The 13,684-nt window shown below is 39.5% G+C and overlaps 1 protein-coding gene across 1 annotated transcript in view; it reads right to left on the bottom strand.

Annotated features, from left to right (window-relative positions):
• Positions 1–4,089: 4,089 nt before the first annotated feature.
• Positions 4,090–13,684, bottom strand: part of LOC105895720 (otoferlin-like) — a 28,733-nt gene continuing 19,138 nt past the window's right edge. The window contains exons 36-41 of the mRNA XM_031580938.2: positions 13,392–13,480; positions 13,117–13,215; positions 12,742–12,983; positions 12,145–12,323; positions 11,701–11,801; positions 4,090–4,360 (exon numbers count right to left, since the gene is read on the bottom strand). Of these exons, the coding sequence (XP_031436798.1) occupies positions 4,180–4,360; positions 11,701–11,801; positions 12,145–12,323; positions 12,742–12,983; positions 13,117–13,215; positions 13,392–13,480 (891 nt within the window). The 3' untranslated portion in view covers positions 4,090–4,179. The remainder of the gene's footprint in view (positions 4,361–11,700; positions 11,802–12,144; positions 12,324–12,741; positions 12,984–13,116; positions 13,216–13,391; positions 13,481–13,684) is intronic.

Genomic DNA, 13,684 nt, shown 5'->3' with positions numbered 1-13,684 from the left:
TGTCTTTGTTTGGAATTGTTCACACACAAAATACTTTAACGAACGTTCCAAAGTGAAAAGCATTTACGGCTGACTTAGGAAGAGATGGACTAGTTCTTTCACCTCTGGTCTTTGTTAATTCATGCATTTATTAATGTATTGGATAAACACGTTACATATAAAACTTTCATATTAGGCTGTAGGCCTAATGTAAACTAATTAAAATGATGACATGCTAACCAGTACAGATCACATTTAGAGCAGTTCAAATGATCTACTGCCAGCCTTTCTACCTGCTACACGTTTACAGTTAGAATGGAGCATACAGCAAACACACAAAACCAGGGTACATTAGAAATATCTCTAGAGGAAATACTATTTGAAGTACATTACATAGGGATACATAACATAACATATCCATAAGCATTTTGTAAATGCCATTTTAGATTCATTAGATTTAAATAAATTACTAATATATGTTTTACATTTACCACAATGCTTTATAAGGATAATAAATAATGCTGTTCACTTCAGGGGTATCATGTTTGCTCAAAAAGATGAAAGGTCCTATAAGGTCCTATAAGAACTGATATTCAGGTCACATTTGTGCATATAAGGGTCAAACTAACAATTCAAAGCAAATCTACGCAGAAAATCTCAGACTTCACTTTATATCAGTATCTTTTGAATACTGACTATGTGTTTTCAGCAAAGTACCAGTCAAAAGTTTAAAAACCCTTCCTGAAACAGTGTTTTCAATAGTTACTTCACACATACCTTAAACATTCAGGGTTATCATATATGTACTTGCTTAAACTAAGAAATATACTGTATGTATGATAGGGGTGGGAATCTCTTGGCACCTCACGATTCGATTCGATTCCGATTCAGAGGTCAACGATTCGATTCTAAACCGATTATCGATTCTAAACCAATTATCGATTCTAAACCGATTATCGATTATCAATTCTAAACCGATAAAACAATTATCGATGCATCTCGATTTTTAAAACATTTGAGTTTGCTACTCAGAGTCTCAAATCACTTCTTACTTTGTGTTTGATAAAATCAACAGATGAATTACCTTCTCTATTTTTTTATTAGAGAAAAAGTTTGTCCTTGTCACAATTATGACTTTCTATGAACAATGCAATAACCGATGCAGCTTGCATTTCAACACAAAATGAATGTGTTAAAAAAAATTATAATTTATATATATATATATATATTTTTTTTTTATTAAAAAATCGATTATGAACTTTTCTGAATCGAGACAGAATCGTTCTAGAGAGAATCGAGAGAAATGCCCACCCCTAATGTATGACATGAAGATATAACCTTTGGAAATGTCCGTGAAATAGGCCAGTAGGTTAACAGCCAGAGATGTGCTACTGTGTCAGAACACTGGTTTGGTGTAAGACCAATATTAAAAACTTTTAAAAGATTTCTTTTGTCACCATTTATTGTATTTGTCACCTATTATCCTTCTGTGTACAGAAGGTGTATTAGGTTGACATGCCATAAGGCACATTTTGGATTTTGGGCTAGTTGGATTTGAGAATATTTACAAAAGACATTTTTCAAGAATAATGCACAGCTCAGGAGTAAAACTTATTTGACTATATCAGAAAGATTTGGATTTTTAACTTTTTAACTTTAAAAAATCACTTACTTTTGACTAGTATTGTAGGTTATACAATGTCTATACATATGTTATGCAGTCCCTATGTGGAGATACTTCAGTATAAGTATTTCTGTATTTGCTAACAGTACCATCAACACTGCATAAGAGTAAAAAAGAATTCAGACCCCCAGCATCCCCCCATACTTCTTTCTTTCCGTCTTTTCTCATTTTCTCCACCACTCCCTGTCTCCTCCTTAAGCGCCCAGCATCTTCTTGACCATGTAGCCAGGCATGTTGTAGAGGAAGAGCCCCAACAGGGCCAGAATCAACATTGCAAACACAATCTTGATGACGAGCCACTTGTACTGGTTACAGACTAGGTGGCGGATGGCCTTAAATGGCATAAGGAACCACAACATGGCGATGTCTGGCCGACTGGTGAAGAGAAAACAAAGAGTTAGGGTTTGAAGATCTTCAGGATTAGCATTCAACATTCTAATCAAGAGGTGCAGTATGTAGTTTTTGTTTTTAAAAGATGAAATGCTTCTAGATCTATAAACACTGTAATTCTAATGGTGCAATGAAAAGACAATGGCTGTGTCTCAAATCGAGTACTTTACGAAGTACACTGCAATACAGTGCATAGTGCGTACTACGCACTTACATCTGTAGTGCGTTCCGTCGTTAGTGTTGTCTCAAATGGAATACTTAACCACTTGGCGGAAGTGACGGCCGTAAATCTGCCAGCCTTTTACCCATAAATCTGGGCGCCAGCTCCCTCCGGCCAACTTGAAATTTTAAACAAAGATGGCGGACTAAACTCCGCTGACGGCCGTGTTTTGTATGTAAATGTACATTTTTGGGCGTTTTCTCGCTTAGATTTTTCAAAAGTTACCGAGAAATAGACACTGTACTATCCGATAACACAGTTTTTGTAACTAGCAATAATAGTTTAAGTGATTTGCGAGGCATCAGTCAGCCAACTTTCCAAACTGAAAAGCTGCCGAAAGGGCTCCTCCTCTTCCGCTACGTAGCCAAGATGGCGCCCGTTTAGGGCGAGAAGTGTCCATCGTTTCACACTGCATTTTTTGACTGTTTGCAGGGCGCAATCCGGGTACTTTCAGTGCCCTGAATTCTGCTGGTTTTGTGAGTGTGAACGCCCTACGCCCTGAAAGTCAGTGTTTGAAGTGCGCAAGTACGCGATTTGAGACAAAGCCAATGTTTCCAAATATTCAAGTGCTTATCTTGAGTCTATATTAATTCTGTTGGTTGAATTTGTTCACATTTTTCTGCCCCTGAAAAAGGTTACACAAATGTATTAAACACATGAAACATAGAAACAAGATCCCCAGAATGCATATGAACATTGAGAAAAATAGTCTTTTTTTACTATAATATCAGAATTACATTGAGGTTGTATGATTAAAAGCATTTTGGGACAAAAACTACATCCAATACATTTCCGTGTTAATAGAAAACCAGGGATATGAGCCATGCGGATCAAAGCAAGCAATGTACTACAGAAAACACAGGACGATTTATTTTTACCATACTTTTTCTTTATTCTTCATTATTTATCACACAAATTACTGCACACTGCAGAAAGACATACAAATTCAGGTTAATTTAAAATTTTGATTAAATAAAATACATTGCTAATAACTATTATGGTACTGATAAAATAATCTATTATCTCTGGTTATGCACTTCACAATTGTTGTTAATTTCAATAAAAAGCCTTTAAATTCATTAAGCTTTCAAGGGCATTAGTTCCACAAGGCTCACCACTTGGACCCCTTTTACTTGACCGGGGTAATTCTGGATAAGAACGGGATTGGGAAGCATATAATTCTCCACCGGTTTGCAAATGACACACAACTTTATACATATCTTAAGTCCCATCAAATATGTTGCTCTCAACGATGGAATCTTCATTAAAGACTCAATAAATTGACGGCCTACATATTTCTAATGCAAGCTCTTAAAACCAGTGCAGCAGTTGACACCAAGCCACTAAATGACCTCATAGTCTCTGAACACAGCAGCTTCACACTGTCACTAAATGCATCAGACCTATTTTAACTGGAATAGTCTGTAAAGCTATCGTTTAGTATCTAAATATCCAAGCACAGCAAATAAGAGTCATAATGTATCCCCAAAAAACATATGTACTCATATACAAGTACATGTAGCATTTCAAGAGCAAGTACTGCTGTCAACTACTTACAACAATGACAACAGCAGCACTACACCTAGTCAATGTATTGCTTGGCAATACAAGTTTTTGCTCAGAATTAGCTAATGAATTTGAATGTGACAATGCTTCAACTTCAACTGCAGCAGCCAAATAGTACCGCACAATACTGTCATTGAACCCCTGCCCCCCCCCCCCCCAAAAAAAAAGTTGTCTAGCTGGTTTTGTGTGATAAGAATTTCATACAGTAATTTCTACACAAACCTATGTTGTTCATTTTGCTGCTCCTACGACACATTTTTGTATTTGTATATTTTAAAAGAAATGTAAGATACCAGATTAGAATTGATATGCCGGGACTGATTTTCATCCCATTTCCTCCTTAAACGCCCAGCATTTTCTTCACCATGTAGCCAGGCATGCTGTAGAGGAACAGCCCTAACATGGCCAGCAGTAGCAGCGCAATCACAATCTTGATGACGAGCCACTTGTACTGGTTACACACTAGGTGGCGGATGGCCTTCAGAGGCATAAGGAACCACAACATGGCGATGTCTGGACGACTGGTGAAGAGAAAACAAAGGCTTAGGGTTTGAAGGTGTCCAGGATTAGCATTCAACATTCTTATCAAGAGGTGCCGTATGTAGTTGATGAAATGCTTCTAGGTCTATAAACACTGTAATTCTAATGGTGCAATGAAAAGACAATGTTTCCAAATATTCAGTGTCTGGACAGCTGGTGAGGAAAAAACATATGATTAGAGTTTTGAGACAGTGTTAGGGATAGAGTGTAGACTTAGTAGAGTGATTTAGAGTAAAGACTTAGAATAATTGCTTTGGTTTGATCATTCTTCCCAGTGACTGAGAATAAAGACAATACATGCACCCTACAAATATATATATAAAAAAAGAAAAAAAGAATTACAGCCATATTTCTTAGAAGCGAGCATCTATTCATAATTAAGCATCTCTTAAATAAGAAGCAGCTTCAGTTACAGACCTCTGAAGGATTTTCTTTCCAAGAAATCTATTTGTAGTGGACTGTCTAGTATTGTCATAAATAAATAAATATGAAGCCGAAGCTAGCCGCAAACATAGTACTTCTGTATCCCATTTCTTAGCAGGATCAGGAAAACATAGGCAGTAGCATAGGCAACATAGGAAGTAGCATAGGGCGCAAAATGCAGAGGAGCGCAGCAGAAGAGTTTAACATTTTGTCCCCAGAGTGCGCCCTCACACGCTTATAGAGTCGTGCCACCCTTCTAGTCAGCTGCTGGGCTATAACCAATCAAAACAGTCCACTGCTACGCATAGCCTCTCTGCTGCATGTGCACACTACCCCTTCTGAAAGAATTCTGAAGGGTTAGCTAATGTTAGTCTATTTGCTGAGTGACAGGATGTCTAGCCAATGAAATTCATGATTAGCTGTGCGGGGGTTAGTCTGAAGGGAGGGTTTTAACGTTAGCTACTTTCTGTCAGGCTCACATTACCTGTTGTCTGTGATAGATTGTTATGGCTCATAGGCTGACTGGAGATATTACTTTATCCAATACATTGCAATGAACAAGTTTTATGACACACACACACGCACGCTGTGAGCCCCTGTTCAAGTTAAGCAGCATGCATCAGTTTTGACAATTCAGGATCAGTATCATGAATCAAAGGGCGATCCGTTTCTGCATTAGCCTGGGTACCAGACGAACTTAGCCCCGCCCACAACATTTGAGGTCTGGAAGTTCGGTCTGGCATTGCTCCGTTGGGGAGAAAATATGCCCGACCAAAAACTTTACCAGACCAATCAAATTGTCAGGGCGGGCTTTATACGATGATGGACAGATGGTCAACCGTAACGTAATCAACCACGTCACCAAAGAGCGTTTGGGTTGAATTCGTTTTCAACAAACATGGCTGCCGCTGGAGAGCTGAGATGTAGATGTGTAGATAGAGATGTTTTAGAAGACATCGACAGCGTGTTCATTTTGAAAGAGGAACAGAGAAACGCGATCAAGGCATTTGTTGATCGAAAATATGTTTTTGCCGTCCTTCCTACGGGATTCGGTAAAAGTTTAATTCATCAGCTGGCCCCGATGACGACTACGTTGCTCTGATTGGTTGTAGGTCTATCCAATTGAGCGAAGAGGCATTTTTTTCCTGGTTCGGTTGAAACACGCCCCATAATCACAGCCCAATTGAGCAGTATCAGACTCATATTCTGACTAGAATTATGAGTATGACATGGTCAGGCTATTTCTGCATCACTAAAGTAACCAAAACATTTGTTGCCTCCTCAACTGGAGTTAGGGCGTTGCCTGTCTGTTCCACTCTACTTTCCTACCTCAGCTAATTACCTCTGCCAAGGAGGTTATGTTTTCATTCCTGTTAAATGCTTTGTTTGTCTGTCTATGTGTCGTCAGGATTACTACAAAAAACTACAAAGCCACTTTTCCCTAATCTTGGTGGAGGGTTTTTAGTTTTAGGCCAGATCCGGATCAAGGGTCGGATTCAGTAATTTGTTCACTGTCTTTAACATTGCTTTAGGGGTGCCCTCTCCAAGTGCCGTTTTAGTTGTCAGTGGGTTTAATTTGGTGACACAATGACCATTAGAGTGTATGTTAGCCACCAGTGACAGGTCACCATAACGTTTTTTAAGAAACCTCTCCCCCTCTTTATAGATATCTATCTCTCTCTCTCTCTTTATATATATATGTGTGTGTGTGTGTGTGTTTACAGAGAGCGCGAGAAAGAGAGATCACCTAGGCACTTTCAGGGCCATCTCTGAGTAGGATGCTTTTTTGGTGTCAAAAAGTGTACATACTGTAGCCTTTGGAGAAAACATTGAAATGACTCAGCAGAGGGTTATGAATATAACTTGATGCTTTCCAATGGATAGACATCTTTTTTTTTAAAGAGATTTCACTGCAATTGGTGTAGCTTTTCTTTAAGTATCCAGAGAATGAGAAAGACATAACAGGGTTGTACAAAACCCTAATGAACCAAAAGTTGCTGAATCCTCATAATGTCACAAATCAAACACTTTTAGAAATTTAGATGACAATTGTCAGATAAGGAAAAGAATGCAAACTTGCCAGTTAATGTAAACAGCAAGTCTGTCAGTCGCAAACACTAACAAGCATAGACTCAAATAGGGGGGGGGGGGGGGGGGTGTTTTCAGAATGAATGCATCTATTCATGTATGCATTCAGTCTTGGTTCCTTCACATCAAAGTAAGATTTTGGATTTAAAAGATAGGAAAGCTTTTCATTGCACTAAAAAATGTGATTTGAGTGCACTTTTGAGCATTTCCCTACTCAACAAAATCATATGGATTAATTTTCCTGTTGAACTCCAGGTCAGCATTGTCAACTAGTCCAGCATAATCAGAACATACCAACATACTCTTAACATCTCATTGGAAACAGGTGTCACAAATCAGTGTCTCAGTTTCTAATTTCTCTTCCAAACTTCTAATTCTAATTCCTCCTCTAAATCGATGTATTTGGAGCGGTTGCTATTTCCACTTCCATCCACTTTGATATTTACTGCGTTAAGTTCCCGGTGATTTCTTGACCAATTCATACATTTCTATCTGGATACAGTCCCCGTTGCCCAACACCATGACTGATTTGATCTTTTGTTCATGTCCAAAATGTGCCCCAATCCATTCATTCAGTAAATGACTGTTTTGTTCTGCAAACAAGATCATCCCCTCTCATGCGTTCCACCAGTGACTAAGTACTTTGATTATTCAGCTGAATGCGGCTCCCCATTCATCCTGTGAATCATACGTCATTCAAAAGTGGGTTACATGCATTATGGAAGAGGGTAATATCACGTTTGATGAGTCATGCATTATGGAAGAGGGTAATATCACATTTGATGAGTCATGCATTATGGAAGAGGGTAATATCACGTTTGATGAGTCATGCATTATGGAAGAGGGTAATATCACGTTTGATAAATCATGCTGTGCCCTTCCCTTACCCCAGAGTTCCGTTACCATTCTGCCACGTTACATTTCCGTGCAAAGCACTACACAGGCTTTTAAAATGGCCTCAATCCAAACAGTAATTACACTATTTCATTCTTGATAATGTAAGATCGTTTGAGATAACTATGACTCCCAATGCTAACAAGAATTGTCTGTTTAAAAAAATAAATAAAAACATTTGCAATTTGCTGTAAATAAAGACAGAAGGAAGGAAGGAACACGGAAAAAAGAAAGAAAATTAAACAAACTAACTCTATCACCACTGTTAAACGCAGACCTCATCTCTCAACTCAGCTGATCCTTCAAATGAACTGAGTGACCTCAAATTCGCCACCTATTTCAAATAGCTTATAAATGTTAACGGTAATCAAGTACCACAATTGCCTGTCAGTTATATAACATTCTAATTGGACATATGAGTATTTGCAGCTCATCTCTCCTCCTGGTTTTAGTTTGCTTGCTTGAGACAAGCATATCTGTATTATAGACTGGCAAATTATTAAATATGGATATTTGTGCCACTGACATCACAACTGAAGCAGATTACATTGCATTAAATGGGTGTTTTGGAAGTTGGCTGCCTATGAAGCATCTCACTACATCTGGCATCTAAAGAGCATTTCAGTGCATTTCCAATCAAGGATGCTGTCTGAATACAGTTTTGATGAGTTGGCAGCTATGTGTTTACCTTGAGGACTAGGTCATTGGGTCCAATTTGTCTTAGATATGCAGTGTACAAATGATACTCTACTATACATAAAAATGAAAGCTTATTACAGAATATGTAGGTGATTTTGGTCATGCTACAACCTTCTTCAACAGTATGTGATCTGACATCTCTGTCATTCTGTGTTCTGGTGATACCCCTATGGCCCGTAATATTCCCATTATTTAAGGGACAATGTGGTCAATGATGCAGACACTGTCACAATCAAGGCTTGAAACTCACCTTTTCAATGACTCCTACAGTTGAGGCACGAAAGTGCTTTGACACAAATTGATCTAAACAGTGGTTGAAACGCTAATTATCCAAACCATGTATGATACCAGGCCAGTGCTTTCCATTAGACCAATAGATTGTCCTTAGCACACCAATATCTATCTTGTAATGGTTGCCCTAGTCCTAACAGCTCTGCCCATCAACCCTCCTTCAATATTCTTCTCCGGTTTAATCAAACACAGATAATACTCAAATACACACGCATACCTACGTGTGTGCATACCCACACACACCACCTAGCGCTTTTGTTCTCACCTACCTTGTCTAAGAGTCATAGTTTCCAAACATCTCAGGACCTTGACCCTAAGACCCTGTCGCTATAACTGTAGCACTCCTGCCCTTTCATGTGTCAGGCCAATCACTCACCTCCTCAAATCTGAATGCAAGCAACTTGAGAACCTGCCTGTCCATATGGACATCTTGGCTCTCATATGTTAAGTAATAGCCTGTTTATCCTCTCTGGTATCTACCCTCTTATTGTCTTCTACAACTTGCTCTCAATTGATTGCTCTAGTCTTCCACCAACTACATTATTCTCTTGTGCCAGCCAGATGAGGATTGGCTTTCACTAGAGCCAGCCTCTGTTAATTGTTACTTCCTCTAATATAGTGGTTTTCCTCTGCATGGTCACCAGAGACTTCCCTTGGGCCTGAGAGCTCCAGTTTGCTATAAAGTGTTTTTTTTTTTAAGAACAGTATAATTTGTCAAGAACACAAAACAAAGTAAATTTCAGTGCATTGAACTGAAAGTAAGGTGAGGTGGGACATAGTCATTTGAAAAGAGTTTCATAGACAGAAAATTAAGTTGAGTAATTGAACAGATTAAGAAGTGTCTTTAGTTAAGGGTTTGAGATCAGGTTAAAGTTTGGGGTTAAGGTTAAGGAGTAGGTTTAGTTTAGATTTAGAAGGAGAGATTAGGCAACAAGGATTATAGGTTGGTGTTCAGGTCAGATGGCAGGTCAGCGTTAGGGTTGAGGTTAGATTTGTGACAAAGTTTCGAAAGTTAGATTCGAAGTAAAACTGACAGATAAGTATTGTCAATGTCTAATGAAGTCAAGGTTATTTCTTTATGGTGTTGAAACAGATAGAGTTTTTATTTCTTAATTTATTTTTCCATTATCAGAATTAAAGCACACATTTACTGCACACTGTGCAGTAAAGACACTGTAAGGGACACTTTTATTGATTTGGAGAAAAGGTGGGAAATATCAATAAATACAAATAATGCACAATCACAGCTCAATCTAAGGCAAGCTCGAAAAAAAATAAAGTATTTTGAGTGCAGGACATTTTCAGTGCTGAAGTAATGAAACTATAATCACAACCTTAACTTGATTGGGCCTTCATGGCGGAAAGAAAACATTCTTTTGATTTACATGTTTTTAGTATGGGCTTTAGAGACAGTCATCTTGCTTCAGAAACGTTTTAGTCCTTTTTAGTAATCTTAGTCAGGTCAAAACATCTTGGTTTTAATAGTCTTAGACTATCCCTATCAAATTCAAATTCAAATTCAAATGTCTGTTTGTTTTAATAAGCGAGGTTAGCGTTGTCTCTACTGACATCATTTCTCTCCATTATGTTTTCATATTTAAAACAGACAATAAAGCTATGGTAACGTTGCCCTCTCTCCACTCTACTTCTTCCTTTCCATCTTTTCTCATTTTCTCCACCACTCCCTGTCTCCTCCTTAAGCGCCCAGCATCTTCTTCACCATGTAGCCAGGCATGCTGTAGAGGAACAGCGCTAGCATGGCCAGCACCAACAGCGCCACCACAATCTTGATGGCGAGCCACTTGTACTGGGTACAGACCAGGTGGCGGATGGCCTTCAGGGGTGTGAGGAACCACAACATAGCGGTGTCTGGACGACTGGTGAAGCAAAGACACAGTCAGTCAGAAAGGATCCTCATCATTTTAATGGTATATAGGTATGATATTATATATAATATTAAAACGTGGGCTAATTCATTCTAAAATACTACTTTTTCAAACCATTACAACTACACAGCTCAAGCCACTGGCCAGCAGAGGCGCTAGTATTCACATGCTGAACATGCTGTCACTCCTACAATTAGATACACATTTCCATTGGTCTACAGTTCATCAGTCATTCATGGGCATGGGTTCATATGGTTTGGGAGGACATATGTTCATATGTAGGTAAACATATATGTAGTGCAGGCTGCCTTGGATGAAAGCACCCACTATTAGAGGATTATTACAGGCTGTGCCCACAGGTAAAGCAGGTGCCATGTATATGATGTAGGAGGCTGCAACAGACAGACACCACCGCCGTCCAAAGTAGAGGTTGGCTGAATTCATCAGAATACAGTGAATGAATTAAGAGGCTTGGTGGATATACAAAAAAACTTGATATGATGATGATATTTAAAGTGATGAAGGTCCCAATTCCAAAGAATGCCTGATATTTAAAATGAGAGAATAGCATATTCTGATTCAAAACTACGGTACAAGCTAACACATGCAGTACAAGGGCCTGTAACAGCTACTTACCATAAAAAGCAAGCTGAAAGTTCGCAAATCCGGAGCATGAACGCAAAATTGCCATTTGCCAAAAATTGCCTAATAATATTCCATGACGCAGGGAGGAATCCATTTTAGGTTGTAGTGTGAACGCAATTCTTTCTGTTATTTAATTAACTATACTAATGTCTGAGATGCGAAGTTTGAAACCTGGGCCTGATAAAAGAAAATGCTTCTGCAGTTCCCATGTACTGAGTAGATGACATCTAGCTCTGAGAAAACCAGATTTGAAGAAAGAAAGATCCCTGCTTCCTGTAGGTTCATTAAGGAAAGGAAAAGTGGTATGGGTTATCATGGGGTGTGGACCTGGTGAGTGAGAATGGAGGGAGTTTGGTGTGAGAGTGAGGTGAAGAGAGGACCCTGGCTGGGCTTACTTTGGTTTCTCCATTGGCTCTGGCTCATTGCGTCCCTCCCCAACCGGACTCTTCTCCGCCTCCTCTCCTGAGACCAGGTGCAGTTCAGCCTCTACTTTCCCCTGAGAGAGAAAGAACACAGATTCTCCTTACGTGCACCCCCACGAGAACACAAACACTTCTGACTGTAGACCTTCACAGGATTGCTGCTCTTCTCTCCGTGGACTATGCCATGGAATGCAAGGCCTTCTTATAAACCCAGGAGAACAAGTTTTCTTTGCAAATGCCCTTTCATCAATGGAGATCTAGCAAAACACACTCGAGCCTAGAGATCAATATCTGTCTTTATACGCTTCAGTGAAATTCCTTCTGAGGCAGAGTACTGCAGGTCTTCCTCAGAACTACATGAGTGTGGAGAGTACAATCATCATAGAGAGTCTGTCATAGACATAAAGTGCCACATACCGTGATCTCTATCTCATCATTCTCATCTCGGGCCAAAAATGGCCACCAGCCCTTGATCCTCTTCTGCTTGAAGATGGACACCATTGGCATGTCCTGCTCATTCTCCACCATGTCAAGGGTGCACTGCTTTGCTGTCTTGGCCCCACGAACAAACCGATTGAGGTCTAGCTCAATTGCTCCTGCATATGACAGTGAACACATTTCTTACAGTAATGGGAACAAAGGGAATGGTGAACTCATGAAGGATTAGTTTAGGACTTTTTTCACCCTTGTGAAACGTAATGGTCCTCCCAAAGAGTGATAGAGGTCAGCTTGTTGCTAGGTTACTGTTTGGTATTGCCAGTCCATTTGTTTATGTCTAGGAATTACCTTTGTGCATATGCCCACCACAGCTAGGGCAATATTAGTACGACGCCAGCAGTTATCATACCACAAAACAACCATTCAGGACAGAAGCCCGGATTATAAAGTGATTATAAGCTACATACTCCAGTAGTAAATGTTTTATCCATTCCATCTTACTCAGTGAAAATATTCAGACACGTAAAGAGTAAAATCCAGACGGTTAAAGCATAATGTCAAAAAGGATCTCCATACCCAAGAAGTCATCTGCAGAGAAGTGATCAGCGTCCCACACTTGTATGTTGAGTCGGGGTGGGATCTTGTACTCTGTTTCGTCCCACGCAAACATGGACTCTTTCTTGGAGATTACAATCTTCTCCTCTGCCATCAGGTAATCGAAGGGGTAGACATACCTCCAGTTGAAATTGCCCTCACCGGTCAGTGAGTGGTAGTGCACATCTGTGTCCTGCTTGTCTTCCTGCTGCCCTTTCAGCCAACTGACACAAAATAAGTTCACACTCAAGCTTAATTGACCGTTACCTTACCTTTCCTCATTCATGCTCAGAAGACCATTCCTAAAACACAGACTCATATCAATTGGTTAACATCAATATCCAAGTTTGTTTTTACCCCCTGACAAAAATGTCACTGGACTTCTCCCCCGTGAAGATGTCGTCATCTTCCAGAACGACTTCATCTGTGTTCCAGATGATCACCCTCAGCTCAAACCTGTTGGGGAAGAGGCACACATCAGCTTCAGCAGAACAAACAATGTGTGCAGAATTACTGATCATTATCTTGTGTGATTCTTCAGGAAATCTTTACAAACAGTTTGATTAGTAAGATGAGTGGATGTATCTCAATCACTCAATCAGGGATTCAGAATCTCAAAGGAGCCATCTTACTTCTTTGGTTTCCTTGGAGAAATATCAAGGGCTGGACCAGGTGCTGCCATTTCCTTGGGGAACATATCCACCCACATCTCAATCCTGCCCTGTAGGACACAAAGACACCCATCCATATTACATTCTCCTTGACTACATTTCTGCTGTAACCTCCTAAGAACCAACCCATAGACTTGTGTAGTTGACATTTGTTTTTCATGCATACGCTCTTACTCTTTTGAGCTATTTTGTAAATGTTTCTTGGTTCCCAGGAGGATTTGATATTTTAACAGTAATCCAACAGTCCACCTAGG

The sequence above is a fragment of the Clupea harengus genome, chromosome 14 (assembly GCF_900700415.2).
Source record: "Clupea harengus chromosome 14, Ch_v2.0.2, whole genome shotgun sequence".
Classification (NCBI taxonomy): Eukaryota; Metazoa; Chordata; class Actinopteri; order Clupeiformes; family Clupeidae; genus Clupea; species Clupea harengus.
This window is presented reverse-complemented; position numbering and strand designations above follow the sequence as displayed.